This window comes from Cheilinus undulatus, linkage group 23 (assembly GCF_018320785.1).
Source record: "Cheilinus undulatus linkage group 23, ASM1832078v1, whole genome shotgun sequence".
Taxonomy (NCBI): domain Eukaryota; kingdom Metazoa; phylum Chordata; class Actinopteri; order Labriformes; family Labridae; genus Cheilinus; species Cheilinus undulatus.
In genome coordinates this window covers 18180103-18202851 of record NC_054887.1, presented here as the reverse complement: position 1 = coordinate 18202851, position 22749 = coordinate 18180103, and the positions used below count along the sequence as shown (strand labels likewise).

At 40.4% G+C, this 22749-nt stretch overlaps 1 protein-coding gene across 5 annotated transcripts in view; it reads left to right on the top strand.

Moving 5' to 3' along the window:
• Positions 1-22749, top strand: part of atp2b1a (ATPase plasma membrane Ca2+ transporting 1a) — a 71352-nt gene that overhangs the window by 551 nt on the left and 48052 nt on the right. For all 5 annotated transcript variants that reach the window (XM_041780588.1, XM_041780586.1, XM_041780587.1 and 2 more), the window contains exon 2: positions 19145-19611. In XM_041780588.1, the coding sequence (XP_041636522.1) occupies positions 19419-19611 (193 nt within the window). In that variant the 5' untranslated portion in view covers positions 19145-19418. The remainder of the gene's footprint in view (positions 1-19144; positions 19612-22749) is intronic.

The following is a 22749-nucleotide window of genomic DNA, read 5'->3' as shown; positions in this document are numbered from 1 at the left end:
AACGCATAGAGGTTTCATCATTTAAAAACTGACGGTGAAACAACGATAGTCGCCTAAAACACAGAGCTCCGTGTCATAATGTGAAAGTTATTTCATTCTACAGTGGGCGCCTTTACCGTCTTGTCATTCACTCTGTTTAGGGGTATGAAAATCCCCTTTCAAATATTGTGAGATAATGTCAGAAGCAACGGTTATCTGAGCGATAACCTGCCTGGAACGAATATTGGACCCCTCGCGCAGCAGCGGTTGCTCACGCGGACAGTTCGGGGAGCAGAGGCGCCCATAACTCGGACAAATTAAAGTTATTTTGTAGACAGGCTGTCAGAAAAGAGTGGGATGTGAAATGTAAAATTAACTCGAAAAACGGTAACGTCGATAAGAAATCAGGAACACATCTCCATGCTTTAAAAATTTAAACAGTCATTCATGGAATATCATGTAATGGTGTTATGTCGATTTCTGCTTCCCACTGGATCCGTTACCTCATCCTGAACCCAGCTGTCATTCGTAATGTCAACCTGTCGATATAAAACTAGTCTACAATGTGCCTTTTCTTGCATTTGTAAAGCCCTAATTTTGTATTGTGATAACCATTACTCTTATCAGCTATTAACCTCAAAATCACGTTCAGTTTATGCCGAACACCGTATCTGTAATACGGACAGTCAGGCTGACCCTTGAACACAGAATGACGCTTTAGACTACCATGCCAGAAACATCATAACGGTGAATTATCTTGTTACCTAGGCTTTCTAGCCACTGCAAGTTGATTACATGTAACACTCTTGACCTTGTTTGACAACACAATGAAGTTTCGCACCGCTTACATTGCATGCAAGTTTCCAGATGGATGTAGAGTGCAGCCACTGAGCACCTTTTGGTGTCTAGTTGAAGGGATCACTCCTTATCCAATTAAACAGTACCCGCTTTGCTGCAGCGCCAGCAGTGTCTTCTTGTGTGTGTGTGTGTGTGTGTAATGACTTGTGATCCTACAATGGATGCAGTTTTACCAATATACATTTAAACACAGGGTATAGATTGCCTTCATTTATAATAAAGGAGAGCATGTGTAGTATTTTATAATTATCTATTATATAATATAAAGTAGGCTATACAATTCAATTGCCTAGCATTAGTCAGGCAACCTTGTTGTAGAGTATGCACCTCTCTAAATGCAGTGACAGTTGATTGATTTCTATTTTTAATAGAAATATGTCTTAATTTCTGCATGGAACAAATATTTTTCAGCTTTTACACACAGTGATGCCTCATTATATCTATTTTGTTCAGCATGTAGACTGAGTTTGTTTAATGATTCACTTAAACCCACAGTAACACAATCTGTTGCTGTGTCTGAGCCCTTTGAACTAAGACTGTTGCTGTCACTCAAGAATGACAAAAATATCCTTTCTTATTCCTTGCTATACTGTTCTTTTTTCATAATGGCTGAATAAAGATGGCAGTGCTTGCACTGAATAAAGGAAATGATTCAGTTCTTGTAACAACTGGATGTTAAATTGTTATGGGAAAAGGTTAAACAGGATCTCTTGACTTTCTTGGCAGTTTGTTTCTCCCTCTTGCATTTGATGATTGCCCCACAAGACTACACCTGCAGGTTTTTATCTTTAATGCACAGCACATGAAGTGAAGTGACCATGCTGGGGAGCAGTACTCTGCTAATCTAACAGTATAGCTTGCCGTTAAAGTGTTTGCATCTCATGGCTCAGGAGTTTTTAGCCGTCACATAGCGATAGTCACTGCAAAGCAATGCAGTATACTGAGTGCACTTTCTTCCAGGCAGTTATCGCCTGTCAGCTCTGTCTCTAACTCATACCAGAAGAGTCCCCTTTCCAGCTGCTTTATATGTCCACTGATTTCATTGTCATGCCCTGCATCTCAGTCATTTACAAGCATTGCCTTAGAAATATGCAAGCATTTGTCCTACATTCAGCCTGTGTTCCTCAGATGCTATTTTTTGTTACTATTTGGGAGAACATGCCGCTGTAGGTCAGTAATCTAAGGTGACTTTGAGCCTCATGTACACTGACATGGAAAGCTAAATATAGCCTTTTTTACCATTAGCTGCAATGTGTTTGTGGTTGTATTTGCTTACATAAGATGAGGTTTGCGATCTTTCTTTCCATACTTGTATTAAAAGGCTAATGTTACTCCAGTTAGGTTTTAGGTTTCACCTAGTTTAAAGTATTCTTTATTAATTACTCAATTAAATCTTGCTCAACAAGCAGCTTTAATTATAGATGTTGCGCTGGAATCAAAACAGTACAGTACTATGATGTGTATCATGATACATTCAGATTGTTATAATTGCAGGATATTTTGTAGGCTTTTTTTGGTCTGGTGAATTCAACAAATCTGGTCATGGATCAGCATGATTTGATTGAAGTTGCAGGAGAAATGGAGATTTAAAAAACCAAAATAAGAGAATTTTGCCTGCATTTATTGCATTGCATGTCTGTGGCATCAGAACCAGCCAGTCTGTTTACAATCCCAACTTGCAGGTTAAATAAAGATTATGTAAGGCCTTATCTAATATATTGGGAAATGTTGAAAACTATCATATCATGATCATATCATGACAAAAGTCTCCTGATAATATTACATTGTCAGGCCATTGGTGATTCCCACCACAGATGGTTGTAAGAAAGTATCTACTGTTCTGAGACACAGAGTTAACTTTAGTTCAAGAGGCTTTAAGAGAGGCATCTGGCTGCAGAGCTCTATGGTGGGGCATTTTGGCCTCATCTGTTGCAGACCTCTACCATGGGACGGCCTTGACTGTGGGTCATGAAGTGACATCCCAAACCTTGTTGGGTTTTTCCTTAGTTTACGATGTGGTATTTTTAATTTTATCCCCCTCTCCCTTAACCTTACCCTAACCTTTAGGGTGCAGGTGCCTAACCCTAACCCTCTTTGGGTTTTTATTAATTTGTGATGTGTTATTTTTAATTTCATCCCCTTTACCCTAACCCTAACTTTTAGGTTACCAGGTTCTGGTTCTGGCTTGGGTAATGTACATACATATCCTGCCCTACGGTCAAGGTCGCACCATCGTAGAGGTCTGCAGCCGAGTGCTTTGCCGTAGAGGTCTGCCGCCAGATCCTGTAAGAGTTAAAACAGGGCCAAGATTAACGCTGATCCAGCCCACATGAATAACGCTAGAGCATACACAGCAGAATATCACCAATTAGTCATAGAAAGGGCTACAATGATACCTATGCTACGAGTCAGCCTACCAGAGACTCATATTACTGACAGGGAGAAGACTTGTGCATCACATCTTTATGGTTTTTTTATTTAGGGTAGCAGATTTAGGTTTTTCTCTTGGCTGTTGATTTCTGTTGCAGCATAGTGAGGCAGTGGTTAACGAATCACACATTGTCAAAAGCCTGTCTATGTGGAGTCTGCATGTTCTCCCAGTGCGTGTTCAGGTTCCCTCTCCAGCTACCTCCTACAGTCCAGAGATGTGCTTATCAGTTTGATTGGTAACTCTTAATTGTGGGTATGAATATTTGTCTTTACATGTCAGCATTGCAGCTGAGCGGCAACCATGTGGCAGCTGGGAATGAAAGAAACTGATTAAGAGAACATGTTTAAAATGTCTCTCGCCTTGTAAAATAAAACTGACCTGCCTGTCTTTATAACGTACATCTATACACACAAGATTATACTGCAGCTTGTGATGCTACCATCAAAGTGCATTGATGCAGTTTCACCGAAAGCTGAAGCATCACTTCTTAGGATATATGCAGAGGAAACTCAGCGTTGAAACAAAAGTCTGATGAGATTGTCTGGAAGAAAAAAAAGTAACCAACTTCCCCTCACTCTGTCAGTGTGTGAGTGCTCTCTAGCTACCCAGACCAAGCCAGTATACTAGTGTTATGTACATACTGTATAGCTTGACTTTTACAAATTGCATTCCCTACTCCAGGTCCAGGTGAAATGACTTAAATGCTCGACATTTGTGTGCACTGAAATGGGAACAGTAAGGACAGCAAGGTTAGACTGTAGCAGCAAATGGCAGGGCGGCGGGACCCCGGGCCACTAAGCCGCTATGTAGGATCCCACATAACAAAGAACACAGAGAGCGTCTCATCTTCAAAGTGGCTTGATGAAAGATGCTCCGTTTTGGAATATTTTCCATCCTATGGGCATGAAGGACACTGTAATGGTGAAATAAAAGCATCCCCTCAGGCAATGGTTCCTCTGAAGGAAAAATATTGTAACATTAGTGACAGGGGATCAGTCTACACCACACAGGAAACTAAAGCTGAGACAAATCTTCGTTCTAACTTTGATTGTTGTTGTAAAACGGTCTCACTCATTATTAAACCTGAACAACAGGATTCCAGGGCTCAGTAATGCCCTGAAATTGTCGAACAAATTGGAAGAAAATGATTGCACCACATGCATTGTCCCATTTATACAGACAACAAAAGGATTACAAGTTTCACTGATGTGAAACCCTGGAATAACACAGTCTCTAAGACTTCTTTCATGATGCATTAATTAATGAGGTTTGCTAAGTAATTGATGAATCAAAGATTCACATCCTGCTTTGAGCTACGTTTAAAGCCCAGCAGCTTTTTATGTTGGCTGTTGATTTTAACCAACATAGTCAACAAAATGACAGTCAATACAAGCAATGCAGATATTAAGTCAAGTTACTGTGCAAAATTTAGGATGAGTCTGTCTCTTTTATTGATGTTAGAATCCCTGATCCTGCCCCCGTTTTCCGCTAGTATCTGCCACAACCATGGACATTTGAGATGCACTGATTTGGAAAATCAGAGCTGACACTAGGAGTGTGATGAGATCTTGTGGCACGAGATTTAGCAAGATTAAATTGCCACGAGATTTCTGAGGTAGAAACTGCCTCGTGAGACGATAGGCAACACAGGTACAGAGTAGCAGTAACCATGACATAGAGCACCTGCTCAGGCTGCACATGAGCAGCAGAGATGTAAAATGAATCATTGTGGTGTCAAATGAATGTACTGTTGCTGAATACCCATGCAGAGTCCCAATAAAAGGAATAGTGTTTAATGAGTGCATGAATGTGCACAGCTTTTGCCCAGAGTCAGCTCATACAGTTTTGATTGATTTCACACACTATTAAACACAAATTATAATTGCATTTAATAGACTAGTTTGAAGTCAAGAAAACACTCAGAGAACAGTAAAAATCACTGACTGTTTTGTTTTTAAGAATTCAAACTTTACTTTCTTTTATGAATGTAGACAAATATAAAAACAAACAAAACAGATCTACAGGCAGGAAACAAAACACACATCCGTAAGTATACAATAACTTGGGTACAGGAATGTAGAAGTATCGTAAGTGCATGACCTGTACAATTACATCAATGTGCTTATACAGTCCATCAAGATCAGGTTCTACCTTCCAAAATGTGACAGGTTAAACGGTCCTGGTGCTCCAAGCATCTTTTTACACGCGTCTACTGCCATCATGTCTTCTATCCACATTTCCAGTGTTAGAATATTTGGCTCCGAGAGTGCAGATGGTTGAGTGGTTTAAGGCGCTACCCATGTACGCAGGTGGCCCAGGTTCGAGTCCGGCCTGTGGCCCTTTACTGCATGTGTCTCCCCACTGTCTTTCCTGTTTCCGAATCTGTCCACTGTCCTTCCTCTGTCAAATAGAGGCATGAAAAAGCCCAAAAATAAATCTTAAAAAAAAAAAAAAGAATATTTGGCTCCTTCCAGAATCGCAGGATTAACCGTGCAAATGTTATCATACCAGTTATCAAATTAATTGTTTATTATGGATGGGCTACATTTGGTAAACAGTGAAAAGCTGGTTTTCTGAATGTGGCCAACATTAGTAGTGCTAGAACAGCCTGTCTTGGTCCCCTTTTCTTTTCATATTAAAGAACATTGTGTCAGAATTGCTGCAACATTAAGCACAACTACCAGTCGCTGGTTTTGATACAGTTTAGATGGACTGGGTTTGCAGGCATTTGCTGATAAGAATTTTAATGATTAGTTTGTAATTATTCTATGGAGGGGTGCAACTTAACCACTTAGTCGGCTGATTGCCCACATCCCTGCCAACATTAAATTGACTGCACAAAACATATAAGCATTGGCTGCTCCCATCTGTTCATGCCACATTACTTTTTAATGCCCAGTGTTTGCCAAAAATGCTGACGGATGCATCATACATCCCAAGTGAACATTTACTGATAAGTTATTGTCTTTAAAAAGGCAGAAAAACTACTTTAGAAAAGGTTCAGCAACTTAAGTTAGAACATTTTTGATACGTGGATACTTATTTGACACCAAATGTTTAAAAATGGTACAATCTCTTATATTCATGATCATATTGATAAGTACTGATTTTTTTAATGTCATTAAAAGATACTTAGGAGAAAAAGAAATGCATCAGCATTGCATTACATTGCAGGCAAACTCTTTCACACTGTCTGAATTACACAACTCTTGGCCAATTCAGGTAGTTTGACTGCAATTTTTTGTAATTATGAAATCCCAATATTGGCTGTCCAGGGCCTTTTTTTATTGCTGTGTAAAGCAGTTTTTGAAATCATTTGACAACAGAAACAACAAGTTGAAACAGCAGCTGTGTTGAATGTAAGATAATGCAAAAACACTAATCTGACACCATATTATTCCTATGAAGGAATTCGCATCAAATAATGGCTCATCTTTATTTTACACACCGTCACTCACTCGTCTATACATGGAGTAATAAGAGCCGGGGAGGAAAAGCGTGTTGATGGTGACACCTCTGACTGTGACTGCATATGAATTGGCAGCCTGACAGCGTTGGAGACCGTGTAGAGGCTTCGGCGTGCGGGAAGTGAAGTAGCGCTCTTAGCTGCGAGCCATGCAGCGCACAAGGAGGGCTGGGTGCCTCTGCTTTGTACCCTCCACATTTACATGGCCTGACCCAGTTCAGCAAACGGCTAGCAGTGGGGGAGGGGACAGTCTGGGGGAAGCTAAAAATACCAACCCCTCACATTAGGCAGCTCCATTGCAGAGGGATCCCTAGAATTGCTACCCCTGACTTGCATTGAGTTGTTGGCATGTAGAGGTGCACGAACTGCCAGAGGGTTTCCTTAGCGTGGAAACAAAGATGAAGAAAATGCCCATCCCTATTGTCTTTGCTTTATTTGTGCTTTCCACAGCCCTCCTAGGCAGCACATGCAGAGAAATGCGTGAAAGCAGCCTGACGCAGCCCCACTAGAGAAGAGAGACCTTTTAGATTTGGGTGAAATCACGTCATATTCACAGTGTTGAGCTGTGGTTTTTCTGCTGTGGCCTGGAAATGGTTAACCCCAGCCCTCTGTCATTCAACCATACCATGCCAGCTGTTTGCTTTGAGATCCAATCACAATGATTTTCCACTGTTGTGACATGTGACCTGCTCCGCAACCCGAAACTGTCGCAGCACAGCAAATGTTGGCACTTTCTTGGTCTCGTCGATGTGGCTGCCGGTGGTGCGAGGGGGTGTGAATGTGGGTGAGAGGGGGCTTGTGGAGTCAGATTTGAATATGGGGGAATGGAGAAGGCACAGAATTGCACGCTTTACAATCGGCTACACATGTGATCTTCCCATGTAGTAAGAGATCTATACCTACCTCATTAAAGAGGAGTCACTTAGAGGACATCCGCACCATTTAAAGCCACATATATATATTTATATATATATATATATATATATCAGTGTTAGGTATGTAAAAGCGAAAATTTAACCTCAAATTCATGAAATTCACCTGTCTTTTTGTAAGAATTCCTGACATTGTCATGTTGAAATTAGCCACAATGAAGTAAAAAACATGGTAAGACATACTTCCTAACTTAAAAGTAAAGAATAAATAATCATGATGTCTATATTGTTCTTGATTCTGTAATATTTCTGCAATTTTTGTGACCTTTGTGGGCAATGCCGCGTCTCTTTTCTGATTTTGTCCTGTGGAGGGTGACATGTGTATGTAGGCTTTAAACAAAAATCTCTTCCTGCACTCATTTATACCAACCATAAAAACCTTTGCCATAGAAAGTGTTAAAGAAATGGCAATCTTTTCCCCAGCAGTGGTTTCAGGCATTTAAAATTCCTGTAGAAATCATCAGTCTCAAGGCTGATGGTCTCTTCTGCCTGTGTACGTCATCAATAGACATCAGTTTTAATTTTAGTCTGTTTCATAACCAGCTTAAAAACCTCTCATAGTAGCTGTAACCATCAAAGTCTCAGTTAAGAGACACAACTAATTCCCAAACAAAGTATCAGTAACTCCATGATCATCAGGGCCTGAGCACCGAGGGTGCAAGGACCCTATTGAAATTGGATTTGAATATAAAACTTTCATTTAATGTAAAATGTAAACAAACACTTACCAAATAGAAAAACAATAGCTTACTTAAATAAATAAATCAAAATAAATAAATAAGAAATTAGGTTGAATGAATAAAGTAGGTAACTTAAATCAAAAGGAGTAACAATTTTGTTAAATTTTGGTCCTGCAGAGTCTGCACCCTTTCTCAGGGCATTTTATTTTATAGGGCTTCCTAAAAATATATTCTGAAGCCTTTTCATACGGGAAGTCCTCAGGATCAGGTCCATTTATGGATATTTTCAAGCAGGTGGCCAGGTGTTCTCCTTGCAGGCGATTGTGGAGGTCTGTTTTCACCTAAGGATTAATTCAAAAGATAATAACTTTGTCAAAACTGCACCAATAATCCACAATCCACATAATTATCACATGATGGGCACATGAAGTATGGGCACTGACGTCTGCTCACTCTTTCATGTGTTTCTTAAATGTCTACACCGTTTTGTAATACCTCCTGTGGTCCGGACTGTGTTGCCTCCTCTTTAGGACAAGGCCTTTTCAGGCGCTGGAAATATTTTTCATTTCTCATCTGTGTGAATGAGTGTGAACATCCACGTCAGAGTCAATAACTCACGAGCAGAACCGCTCTATGCACAGCGCCACTCAACCGGCAGCAGCAGCTCAACATGCCTTAAGTGGTTAGCCTGTTGGCTAACATTACGAACAGCGTGAGTTAATGTCCATGCACATGTTGAGCTTCTAGCTACGTTAATATAGAGACAGGTTAATATAACATGATAAGTTTGAGCTGTTCGGACTTCTTGACTTGTTTGCCCACATATTTGTACTGAGAGGTCTTTATGATAACATTACTTACGTTAATGCTGCTGCGTCTTCTTCTTCTCTGGCGGACCAAGTGCATTAAGAAGGGCGTCTTCTTCTTTGGTTTTATTGGTGGAGACGATGCATACCGCCACCTATTGTACCGGAGGTGTAACGACACCCTACATTAACAGAGCAAGGGCGAACAGGTAGACAGGTAAATCTATTTGTGGCAGTCCACCGCAAATAAATGAATGTATGGGCAACACTGATATTTCTTACAGATCATAGCACCTCCTAGTGGTGACAGTAAATATCATGTTTTCTTTCAGAGGTATATCTCCTAATGTTTTGATTATTTCCTCATCAAATATGCTGGGTAAACCCTTAAGACATTAGTCTAGATGTAGAGCAAAATTAGTGAGTTTTCGTTATAGGGTGTAAATGTGCCGGAACGGCGAACTTCAATTTGGGCTTGAGGCTTTGCCATAAAATTTCAAACTGCTATAACTCAGCTGTTTTTATCATATCTCAATGAAATGTCATGTGCACAACAATAGTTCCATCCTGAAAAATTCTGTATTTTTAATTTTGGATTCAGCCACAGCACCACCTACTGGTAATAGAAAGTTACTGCTTCTGTATGATTAGCCATGATTCCTATATGGGTGATCAAATCCCACTCAGATTTGCATATAAGCATCCAAACATCCTTCACCTTGCACCACTATGAAGATCATGTCTTTATGTCCAACCCTGTGACCATGGTCATTTTTTGATCACCATGAAACAGGGTGTGGTTTTATCAAGTGATACAAAGGATTATAATGCCATGAAACTTGGTTAATAAAATTCTTAGTGCATGAACAAGCTCATTAATATATTATATATTGATATAGAACTATTTCCATGGATCCTTCTAGAATTTACTTCAGGGAGTCTTTTGGTCCCCTTGAAATTTGATATGCAGCTAGAAGATTTGCTGCTTTGTTTGTGCAGAATACGACCCAACTGTTGCACAGGGCATGGCTGCAGATGGACTCAGTGCCATCATAACTGGAAATATTGCATATTTCAATGGGCCACCTTTATTAAGACAAAGCAATGTTTTTTTGTGGCATGCTTTAGTCAGCTACACTGTATATTATTGTTTCATGTTGGCTAAACGGACACGACACATCAGAGAATTTTAGATATTTTTTGTTTAAAAGATGTCTCTAAAACAATGCATTCGTTGCAGGGGTGTGATGCACCCTGCACCTTCATGCACCTGCACCTGCACCTTTATACAGGTGCATGAACGTGCGAGGGCCCAATCAGTGCTGCTTGTAGCCCTAGCTTTATTTTCACACTGTTAGCGGTCTTACATTACAGCTTTAACTCAGAGTATATTACAAGCTAAAATTGCACAAAATAGATAAAAAATTAAGTGGTTATGTTTTTAATAGATGATGAGATGTTAAAGAGAATGAATGTTTGATTTTATGATATGATGCCATTAAAATGAAACTGTATTAGTACCTGTTAACAGTAACCAAAGAAGTCCTTGTCAGCCGACCCATTCCAGCCTCCAGCCTGTCTGAAAGACTTGAGCTCCAGTAGGGCTGTTCTTGTCATCTGGTAACCCAAATTGCTTTTACACCACAGGTCACATTCACCCATTCCTGCAACATTCACACACAGTTCAGTGTCCATCAGTATTCATTCATCCCATTCATACACATTTGCACGTCACTGTCAACTGTTGCCTCCAATTTAACTTAATTTTGCTCTCAATGTACAATAATTAAGCATTGAATATATAAAGGATAATAAAAACTGAAAAAATATGTACAAAAATTAAGATTTGTACAAGCTCTTATTAGGTATTTTTTCAAGTATTTACAAGTCCATGTGCAAAGATAGAATCATTATAAAGGGTATAAGAATGCCTGAGAGGAGATTGTTTACATAGATTACTGCAAACATGCATATGATGTGAGGCAGTTAAACAAAGAGAGCTTTCTTAAAGTATTGGATCTAAAGTAAAGTCATAAGAGACAGTGCAGGATATTTCACATAAACCAGGGCTAAAGTACTTATTCGGTTGTATTTTTTGACACTCTGTGACCGTCGAGTAGTCATCAGAGTGACTCCATATTTGTTGAGTAGTCATCAAAAGTGACTCCATGACTGTTGAGTGGTCATCAGAGTGACTCCACAACTGTTGAGTGGTCATCAGAGTGACTCCACAACTGTTGAGTGGTCATCAGAGTGACTCCACAACTGTTGAGTGGTCATCAGAGTGACTCCATGACTGTTGAGTGGTTATCAGAGAGACTCATAACTGTTGAGTGGTCATCAGAGTGACTCCATAACTGCTGAGTGACTTTATGACTGTTGAGTGGTCATCAGAGTGACACCATGACTGTTGAGTGGTCATCAGAGTGACTCCATGACTGTTGAGTGGTTATCAGAGTGACTTATAACTGTTGAGTGGTCATCAGAGTGACTCCATGACTGTTGAGTGGCCATCAGAGTGACTCCATAACTGTTGAGTGGTCATCAGAGTGACTCCATGACTGTTGAGTGGCCATCAGAGTGTTTTAAATATTAAAGTTCAATACATGCATTTAACGTAGATGTTGAAAATCAGACTAATCATGTAGATAATTGTGATGTCAGTATCAGCTGAAAGAATCATGATTATCGTTTTGACATAATCAAGCAACCCAAGTCCAAAGACACGCTTGTTAGGCTTATGTCATAAACAGAAAATTTCAGTGCAAGTTTGTTTGGCTTTCAGAGACATTAACATTACTCGGTTTGTGGGGTCACAGAGTTCCGTTGATGTGCCACTGACATTAATTTTGTTCTGATCAGGCACCTGTAATGTCACATGAATTATTATTTTCAAATTTTCATTTCTGTAAAAGTACTATGTGGCTTAGCAAACTCTCTAAAGTTCTTAATTGGCAAGCAGGCAGAATGTTTAATGGAGTGTCACCAGTTAATCAACACCAGTTAAAGTGTGACACACAGTTTCATACATCAGTCTAAATAAATTATTAAATGGTGATATGAGTTAAAATAATAACCTTCAAGTATTTTATGATAGTTTAAATTGATATAACAAATTACCTCTTGCAGCCCACCTGAAGTACCTGGGCCCAGCCCACACTTTGGGAAACACTGATATAAACCTTTAAGTTTGTCATCATATTTCTTTTAGTATAAGCAGATTATGACTTTTAGAGCAGACAGAGTCTGAGATCTCCCCAGCGGTGTCTAGACCCCAGGTTGGGAGCCAGTGCCTTAGTGTCCTAAGACAACTGGAGATGTTGAGGTGTTGATACCTCCTGCTTCATTCCATGTTGCATATAAGCAAGTAATTTGATGCAGCTGTTCAACACCATACATTTTTCATCCTCTAAAAATCCTTTTATTTCCTCTGGTCCAGAGGAGTAGCCCATGTAGAAATTCTAGATGTATTCATTACTTGGGGATCATGATGAAAGCTAGCAAAATGCCAGTGCTCACAGTCCAGATGACTCCCTGTTTCAAGAATTAGGGCCCCTGTCTTGCCGGCTTCACAAAGGTGTAACTGACCAGACTTGCTTCAGGATTTGCTGACAGTTTTAAGACATCATTATTCATGGTGTAAATATGTCTAACTTGTATACTAATTGTCACACATACATCCAAGAAAATGTGTAACTTTCTCTCTGGAGATCACGCTCAGGCTGAAGAGAGATAAACCTCCTCTGAGTATCAGAAAAAGACAGGCTATTCAAACCCCCAAAATGCCCTTTTATTAGATAGATAAATGGTGGATAATGTTATAACACATAAAGCAAGTTCTCTTCAAATATCTGAACTTTCTTAGAAGGGTTTTTAGCATGCAGCTTATTTGTCATCCTAAACCTGGGGTGACTAAAAGATTATCAACAGTATTTCCCCTTCAGTGAAGGGGATTTCTGTGATCTTTCCCACCTCAGTAACACACCCGGCCCTGCAATTATGCTGTGTAATAAATAATGAATCTTGTCCCGTTTTCCATGGCAGATGGCTCCAAATAGAATCTCAACATGTGACAGAAAAGTTTCCAAGGATCTCAATGGAATAAGCTGCAGCATTCGTATGTGCATTTGGGAATTTCCTCCCCTTCTGCATCTTCGCCCTGGTTTAAAGTTCTGACTTATCTGGACATTTTGATGTTTTAGTTAAAATGTGCATATTTAAAGTTTTGTTTAGTTCAGAGATGTTCTCTTGAGTATATTTTGGGTCTTGGTTGTAACCAGAAAGAGATTAAATCTTCCCCAGCTGAGAGATAGCTGCAGCATTTTTTCCAGGCCTGGAATAATGTCTGTCTGTCTACACTGGTGCCTTTTTTATTGATCAGTCCAGCTTCCCCTGGGCTTTCCAGCTAGAGGCACACTGTATGTTTTATAAAATTGTCTCAGGCTTTAAAAAAATCCATTCTATCTTGATTTATCTTTTTAAAAAATCCACTTTTGTCCCTTGTGGGTTTAAGAAATTCATCAAATCCTCTTTAAAACAGATTAACACCTCCAGTGTTTTAGGCTTTGTAAGGGCACTGTGAAGTCGTACGCTTGCACTTAACTAAGATGAATTCCTATCAACTTGGTGGACATGAATGAATCAGTGTCATTGTGTGAGGCTGATTAAAGCTGAATGGACAGCAGCGTCTCATTAGAATGGACTCTCCCATGTAGAGCACCATGGAGCTCCCTGATGCCACAGATAGTCTTAATTAGATTAAACAGAAGGCTTTTCCTGAGGTAATCAGTCACTGGCTCCCTGCTCACTACGCTACCCCACCAGTTCCACTGCAGGGAGGCTGCTGGCTTTTTTCTCAGTTGGTGACAGATCCTACTGTATGTTGTTTGAACACGACAGGGGTCTATGATACAGTCTCATGGATCCTCAGATGAAAGGATCAGACTCAGATGCTTTATTAAACACCTGGTTGTACAAGAGGAGGTAACTGCCTCTTTAGCATTCAGATCTGCCTTGTAGTGTTTGAAGTGATTTCTAATTTTCACTGTAAAGGAGAGTAATCTTGGCTTAATGTATTCTGGTATGACAAAACAGAAAGGGATAACGCATTTAAATGTATGTTCAGGTGCTATGATCCCCCTTTCCCCCCTTAAAATGGCCTGTAATGGCATTCTTAACTCATCTGAGCATAAGATCACAGACAGATGCTTTAATAATAAGTCTGTATATCCATCTTAGTATGTTGTAGCTTTGAACTTCATCTGTGGCTTTTCTCTCCTGCTGAGTTGAGTTGATGTGATACTTAAACACATGTCCTGATTTAGCTCTTCACAGTAAACTCACCAGAACAACAGGTACTTTATTGTGACGAGCCTGTTCGACCTAACATTTTTATCATTAATTAGCTTTAGCAGAGATAGCTGCCATTGTGCACAGCTATGACATCACAGTCTGGTGCAAATTGCTGCTGCACTGGGTTCATGATGATCAAGTTGATCCATTCCAGTACTTAGCCCTGTCAAAGCCTCAGAGAAACCGACAAGACGCTTTGCAAAGCAAGTACACTCACTGCTATTGCAGCAGCATATTGTTGCTGCTATTATAAGAAGGAGGCTATGTTGTTTTGGTGGTTTAAGTCTGCCTGGCTTGGCTCTTTAATGTCGAAGCAAAACAGGCTGATAATGACATTCAGTATGAGCCGGCACAGATCCCCCTGTTACTCTGTTTATTTGCCTGCCAGCATGTCTGGAAGGTTGAGTTATAAGTGGCATTGATTTTACGTCATGTGCAGATTAACACAATGTATGTGATGATGGTGTTGCAGAAATAATACTTGTGATGATTTTAATACCAGTTTACCGCCATCCACTAGCAGCAGTGTCAGTGCAAGATGTAGATATTATAATATACATGATAAAGCTAAAATTGCTTGGGTATTTAAAGCATGAGTGGAATTTTAGGGCTGTAATGCAGAGGTGGGTGGTAAACGATGTTAATACTGTCACTGGTAAAATTTTTGCCACAGAATGGATTTCTGCAACATTGTCAACACCGGTAAAATGCCTGAGTTGTGCTGTGATGCATGCATGAGGCATACTCGCTCCCACCGCCGGCGAAGGGAGTGATTTGTGCCGGACAGCTCAACCTGAGTCTAGTCAATAGCACGTTTAGTGCTGGCATTACGTGTAGCCAGGTAACTAACCAAATGTCACCCACTCTTGCCGTTGAAACTAACCATCATTAGCAGGCAAAAACACTTGTTCTTTCCTCTCAACGTTTGACGGCTGTACCGTTTACTTTCACTGGCCTCAATTTGTTGAGAGCCCAGCGCTGCAGGTCTTCAGCTTACAATGGCTAAAACAACCTTTTAAAGGTCTGTTTTAACCTTTGACTTTCTTTTTTAAGTCCACAGTTGGTCAAAGATCCAGGCTGCGATGTTGAATGAGGTCAGAAAAGCTGCTGTAAACTAGCTGCAAAAACTCTCCAGTACGGCAGCCAAAGCTAAGCTAACTCAGTGCTAAACACACTACTTCCGTCAAGCTCTTCACAATTAAAGTCTGCGGTTGTTATTGATCTGAAACGCTTTTATTGTGAACGCCTTCACTAAGAAACATGTTCAAGTCATTAGCAGCTTAATATACCTCATCAGGATAGAGATGAAATGTGAAGCTTGTTGGACAGATTTGGATTTGTGGATTTGTTTTCAAGTCCTTGTAAAGTGAAATCCAAACTTGGTGTCTTAACACACTATTTATGTTGGAATAACGTTGCTGTAAACATGTGATAATACTGTTTGACTGAATTTTTTTTACTGTTAGAAAGTTGGGCATAGCAAATACGTGAACCAATGGCTTCAGTGGTCTTTATGCAAAATAACCCTATCCCCTAATGCTGTAATGATATTAAACCACTGAGCAGTTCGTCTCAGTACAGCCTGCTGTTAGCTGATGTCACTGCCTTCATTGAAAGTTAAAAGCCAGCTATATACTGTGTTGTTGTTCATTGTGAGGTAAATTTCCCAAATCTTATCAGCCTCGTATCCCTGCGGGTCATTTACAGTATCATAATGGATGGATTTGTGCCAGAAAACAGTAAATTTAATCTCCAACTTCTGTCTCTGCTCTGGCACAGAAACAAGCTCTTGCACTCTGATCAGAAGCATTTTTGAACATTTGAGAAGTTGCGATTTCTCATGAGTGGGCGTGGCTTCAGCTCATTCAATAACATGCCTACACCATCCTAGTGAGGATTTTACTGCCTCAATTTTTATGAGTTTGAAGCTTAATTTTCTAAACGTAGAGAAATTTGGCTTGGTGAGTCAAAACACATTGGCCTGTCATAGAACAAACCTAAAATAAAGATTTTTTGATATTTTACACGGACTTTAGGTTTCAACTTCAGTAGGTCATTTAATTGGACAGTAATCCTGACCATTTGTTGAAGCATGTCCTCATGGGAGTACAGGAAGTTGCAAGAAACCCCCCTTTCAGCTAGTCCACCTTCACGTTGACCTTGCTAACAAGCTAGCAAGCAGTTAGTCAGTTTTATGTGGAATCTAACAGAACAAACTTTCAATCTTTTTCTACCTCATACATGCTGCACTCTACTCCTCAAGCTTATTGTGATACCTGAATGCATGTCGATGTGACCTCTGCTATGTTACTCATTTACACTGATCGACATCTGGGTCACAGCCAAGAGCAGAAACTGTGGAGCATGCAGAAAACAACTTGGCCAGTGTGTCTGACCAAGGTGTATACATCCATGAGTATGTTGACCCCAAACTATATGATCTAGGTGGTTTTTGTCCAACTTCAAGAAATGGTTATTAGTGGACTTTGAGATCCGAGTCGGACTAAATTATTTCTACTTGCATATATAAAGACTGGGAATCTTTCATCGTCTCTGAGAAAATTCAGCAACATGCAGCTTATAACAGGACTAACAGGAATTGAAAAACAGGAACTTTTATGTCTCATTTGAAAGAGGGACACAAGGAAGACGGAAGAGTAACTAAAAAAACATTGGTATTAATATCAGCTGAACTGCCATTGACCCTGTTTGTCTGAATTGGTGTATCTTCGTGTATTGAATTGTAATGTGTTGTTGGGGAAACATGTACGTACCTTTACATGTCAGTTTTCTGGCTATTCCCAGTAACAATCTCAGCCCTAAAGATTTTGCTTCTTTGTATTGACAACAGTAGTTTAAAGTGATCAATGGGTTTATTTGGTTGCTATTGTATTAAAGGTTAGTTACATTAAAAATATGTAATCAATGATTGTGAGTTTGCTTTGTAGTCATTACTGCCACTGCATCTATAATTATAAATCTACATGCATCATACCTGATTTTCTGTTCCACACCTAGAGCAAATGAAACCACTCACAAAAAAACCAATGCATGTCATCAAATGAAATAAAAAAAAACACTTAGAGAAGCTGTTGCATCCCCTTCACTGTAAACCAGCTGCCATGACTTTGTATTAATAGTAAATGAACATTGCAGACGGGAAAGCACTACCTTTTAAACTGACTATGCAGGAAACACCCGCCGAGCAGCTCTGAGCAGAGTGATCACTGAATGCTAATGCTCCACTCTCCTCTCACAGTCTGTCAGGAAGCAGAGTGCACATTACTTGACAAGTGTTTTTTTTTTCTTTTTTTTTTTTTTTTTTTTTGTCTGGACGACAAAATTATTCTTATTTTATTACAACTCAAGTGCACCTAATCAAACATCTCTTGGCAGGGACCATAGGCAGTTTTGCTAATTACCAGGCTGCTCGTCTCAGCCGCTAAGTGGTTTTGTCTAAGGGCTTCCTTTTATGCAGCTGTAAAATGCTCCAACATTAATGTCCATGCTTGTGTTTGAGACATGGCACAGCGTCTAAAAGCTACAGAAATGCTGACGATAGCTGTGGTTTGCATGCTCTGTTGAAAAGAATGATCATGGATCATACTCGACGAATAACCCCAGAGAAACTAATCATATGATGTTCTTACTGTTACATAAAGAATGTATACACCAACTACAGAGACGAAAAATGTTTTGTTATGGAAAGCATTATCTTATCTTGCCACAGGTGCTACAGTGGGGAGTAACGGGTCCTGTTTTTGCCCTGCGTAAACGCCCCTCCGGGGTGGTCAGATTAGTGATGGGTGTGATCGCAAAGCCTCTCTTAAACAGGGATGCTAATGCGATACAACTCTGAGATGTATATGTATATATATATTCTTTTAAGTGTTTGTCTTGGCTTTATCAGGAGGTCAGGAAAATTCATTTGAATATGGCCAGTCAAACTGAAATCAGCATCACTCTGGTTTAATTACTACACAAAACTGTTGAAAGAGAATGGAATTTTATAGATTAAGCCACATAATTTTGTTCTGGAAGTACACAAGATTGATGCATTAAACTTTAAAATATACAAATTTCAGTTATTTGTTTTAAAATTATAGCACAAACCGAGGCAGGGGAAACCATAATCGAGGAAAAGAGAACACGTAATCGTGATTATGATTTTACCATAGTCGCCCAGCCCGAGTCTGAGGTAGCATATTTGCGAGTTAAGGTTTGTTGCACAAGAGGTCAACAAGAAAAGGAGCAGGATTTAAAGATTGATTTTGAATCTATGTCGTAATTAGAAAATGAGAATCGATTTTAATCGGCAGGTTTATTTTATTTTATTTTATTTTATTTTATTTTATTTTAATCCAGGTCTAGTAAATATGGGCAGAAATTTTGATACCTGTTAATACTGGTAATTAACTTTGTAAGCTAATATCTGCCAGCACCATGCTGATGATTTCCTGCACCCCTAATTATTTGTCCCACACCTATTCATTGAGACTAGGTTGAACATCATCTATCTGGAGTGTGCCAAGCAACATGAAAAACCCTAAACATTTTGCCCAGATATCAGTCACTTGGTGTACCCTGTTGTTGAGGAAATATACTTGATTATCACTAATGATCTTGCTCTTCTCTTTCAGATCTACATGCATGGTGACCTCCGCCTCTGGGTGATCCTCAGTCACCATGAAAGACTAGGGAACTCAGCTCTCCGTGGGAAATGGCTTGTTTGGTAATATCCCCTGTTCCCCTGCTACCCGGTGCATGACTCCAGCTGCCTCTGAAGGGCCCGTCAGCTGTTTTATGGGAACTACCACTGTGTTTGCACCCTTGAGGATTTAAGCTTTTTCCAGGAACACTTTTTTTTTTACCCCCACTGTTGAGCCAAAGCAGAGTGGGGTGGCAGGAGAGACGATGGCGAACAACTCGTACAGCGGGGTGAAGAACTCCATGGTGGAGGCAAACCACGATGGGGAGTTTGGCTGCACGCTCAAAGAACTGCGCTCCCTTATGGAACTGAGAGGCGCAGAGGCACTAAGCAAAATCGGGGAAACTTATGGGGATATTCAAGGACTCTGCAACCGGTTAAAAACATCACCTATAGATGGTAATGCTTCCTCCACTCTCTGCATGATTAATGGATCAAACACAGGATGTTAGTAGCGAGTGCTGTTGGAATGCTAATGTGCTGCATAGCTTAGGGGGCGTGTCATTGGCCCTGTCATCCACATTGTGGATACCTTGACATCACTTCCTTGGAAAACTCATATGCCAGACAGGTGGTCGGGCAGGCTGGCTCTGACCTGGGCCAGTCCTGCTCTATTTCGAGGCCTGTGGATATGTCCCTCTCGCCCTCCCTCTCTCTCTCCCTTTTCACCTCTGTGTCTCTGTGTGTGCGTGTCTGTGCGTCTCTGTGTGCAGGCTTCAGACAGACCAGCTGTCTGCCTGGGCACAGCACCAGGCTGCAGGCAGGTCAGTGTCCCACATGTGGCGGACCAAACAGGAGGCTGTAAGGCCGGGTAGTAATGACTTGAACATGTTGGGGAAGGAGTGAGTTCATCTTTTGAATGTCTCCTCTGTTTGTTACTCTTTTCACCACCACTCTCTGCAAACAAAGATAGCACTGTGATGAGAATTTGGTAAGAAAAAGAGTAACCAGTAATAGGCTCCAGCTGAACCCCACTCCTGCAAAAGTGCTTGACAGCACCTCTGTCTATCTTTTTTTTTTTGCCATTTTTCAACCACTCTTTTTCCCCCTGTCTGTCTCTCTATAGACAGTCGGCCTAATCGCCAACATGACCTTGACTGAACTCTTATGGGAGGGGATTTTCAGTTTGATCCCAGATTAAAACGGCACCGCACATTCACTGTGGCAGCAACAGTCCTCTATTCACTGTCTCAAAAGCAAAGGAAACAAATTTCCTGGTGCTTCAGCAGACAAAAACGGAATGCAATAAATGCCACATGATATGACAATACAAAACATCTCCCAATCAAGAAGTACAACCTCACTGTTTGATTTTTCACCTTTCGTTTATTGGCAGTATTGTGTACACGCAGTCTCTCTCTGTTTTCTCTGTGTGTTATGCTGGCTAGTAGGCCATTGTCTGTGCTGGGAGAAATCGCTGAATAGGAATTTGTATGTTGAAAGAGAGCTTGAGTTGTCCAAACATGCATGTAGCTGTGTCAGGCTGGTGAACACAGAGTCCTGTCATATTTGTAACGTGAGTGGCATTGGCTGCTTTACAAGGGAACTTGTCCTCCCCACACAAATGCAACTTAGTCTGTGCTATAGAAGAATGTGGAAAGTTGAGTGTGTCTTGCTTTTTTGGCACTTCAGGTGGCATATTGGGTAGTCTACAGGTGTTGGAGTTAGTGAAAAGCAAAGGAAGCATGTTTGGAGTTAGAGTTGTCATGATACCAGAATTTAGAACTTAAATGCTCAGTACTGATACCTTTTTGATACTCCAGCAACAAAAATATTAGTGTAATAGTTCACAAAGGTCACTGTTTGACTCATACCTTGGTTTTGAACAAGTCCTGGATCTAAGATTCTAGATTTCCCTCTTTTATTTCTTTTAACTGACAATAATTAAGCTTCCAGTTTTTTCATCTAGTGTTATTAAGAACATCTGTGATTAGAAATTAAAAGGTCAGCAGTATTAGGCCCATCCACAGAAATGACTGGGCCCTTTAGAGACCCACTAAATGGGCCTTCACCAGATGCTATTTGATAATATCAACATATGCACTTTGGATTTAGCATTAGCACTAGTCACTAGGGATGTGCACAGTTAAACAGTTTAATTAGTTTATCAAATTAGCCAGAGCAAGATTTACAAGTCGGTTAAATTGATTACCCATCATTTTTTATAAATATGGGCTTGGCCACTGCTTTCCTGTCTAAGCTTACCCCCGGCACTTCACCGGACGTAAATATGAGAAGCTTAGCAGTTAACGTAGGAACAGCACAGTATGACAGTTTATTAAGTAGTAAATAGAAATAAAGTAGGCTGTCGAGGGTTGAACTCACGTTGAACTCACTCAATTGAAGTGAAGAGGCAACATATCAAAGCACGTATTAGGGCATACTCACACTAGGCCATCCGTATCGTGCCGTATTCTAACTGTGCTGAAGCCCATTTGACCCCCTCCCCTGTCCCACCTTTGGCCGCATTCACACTGCTCCATGCATCCAGGCCTGAGCACAGACACATCACGCAATGACGTCATCACACGAAGCATCCACCGTTGATGAACTTATACATGTTGATGACTCAGTAAACATAAGTATTGTTTTTTGGTTTTAAAATAACAACAGATTTGTATGATATCTGATCTAACACTGGGGTTATTTCACCTGACCCAGGATCAGTAGGCTACATTAACTGTACAGAGCCCAGTGAGGAGCGAGAGAGAGAAAGCGGTTCATAGCTGAATGAAACCCGGACTTTCTAACTTGTACGAGCTCCTACAGATGTTCTTCTGCGTGTCTGTGTACTATCTGAATCCCCCTGGCATTCCTTTATGCGTCATGAACGGTGCCATCTCTCAGCATAATTTTTGATTCCTTTCAGTGCTGCACCAAACAAGCTCTCATGTCACAGGACAGCCTGTGTCCAGAGCAGGAATAATGTTCAATAAAAAGATTTTTTTAACCGTGACAAGAGCAATTTTAACCATCTAATGAGAGCTGGGAGTGAAAACGCCATGTTCAAACGTCAGCGATCAAGACCACAGTTTCACATCTTGATAACATGAAATAGAATTAAAGGTAAATTAATTAAGTGGATGATAGTATGGCATTATAATTTTATAATAAGAGAGGTTAAATCAGCTGTGAGATTAACCCTGGCTCACTTTTCCGCGTATTTGGCAGACTCTCTTTTACGCATGGAGGATGAAAGGTGATTGTTATCTTGTCAGCTGCTGTTTGTGACTAAAACAAGAGAAGAAGCTTTATTTCACAGACCAAAAAAACATCTCACAGTTGTTAAAGCCTGACTTTGCAAGAAACTGGTCAGATAAGTGGACTGGACTGGGATCCGTGAGAACGAGGTCGTACGGAGCTGTGGGAAGTTAAATTCTTGAGCTCTGATAAAATCTTTGTAACTTATTGAAATGCAGTGAGGCAAAATATATAGATATCTCTCTCTATCTCTCTAGAAATCTCTCCAGAAAAAAACCTGCTGTCTCTAGCATGCAGCTGCTGCCTGGTGTGCTCTTTGCGCTCTGAAGCGGGTCC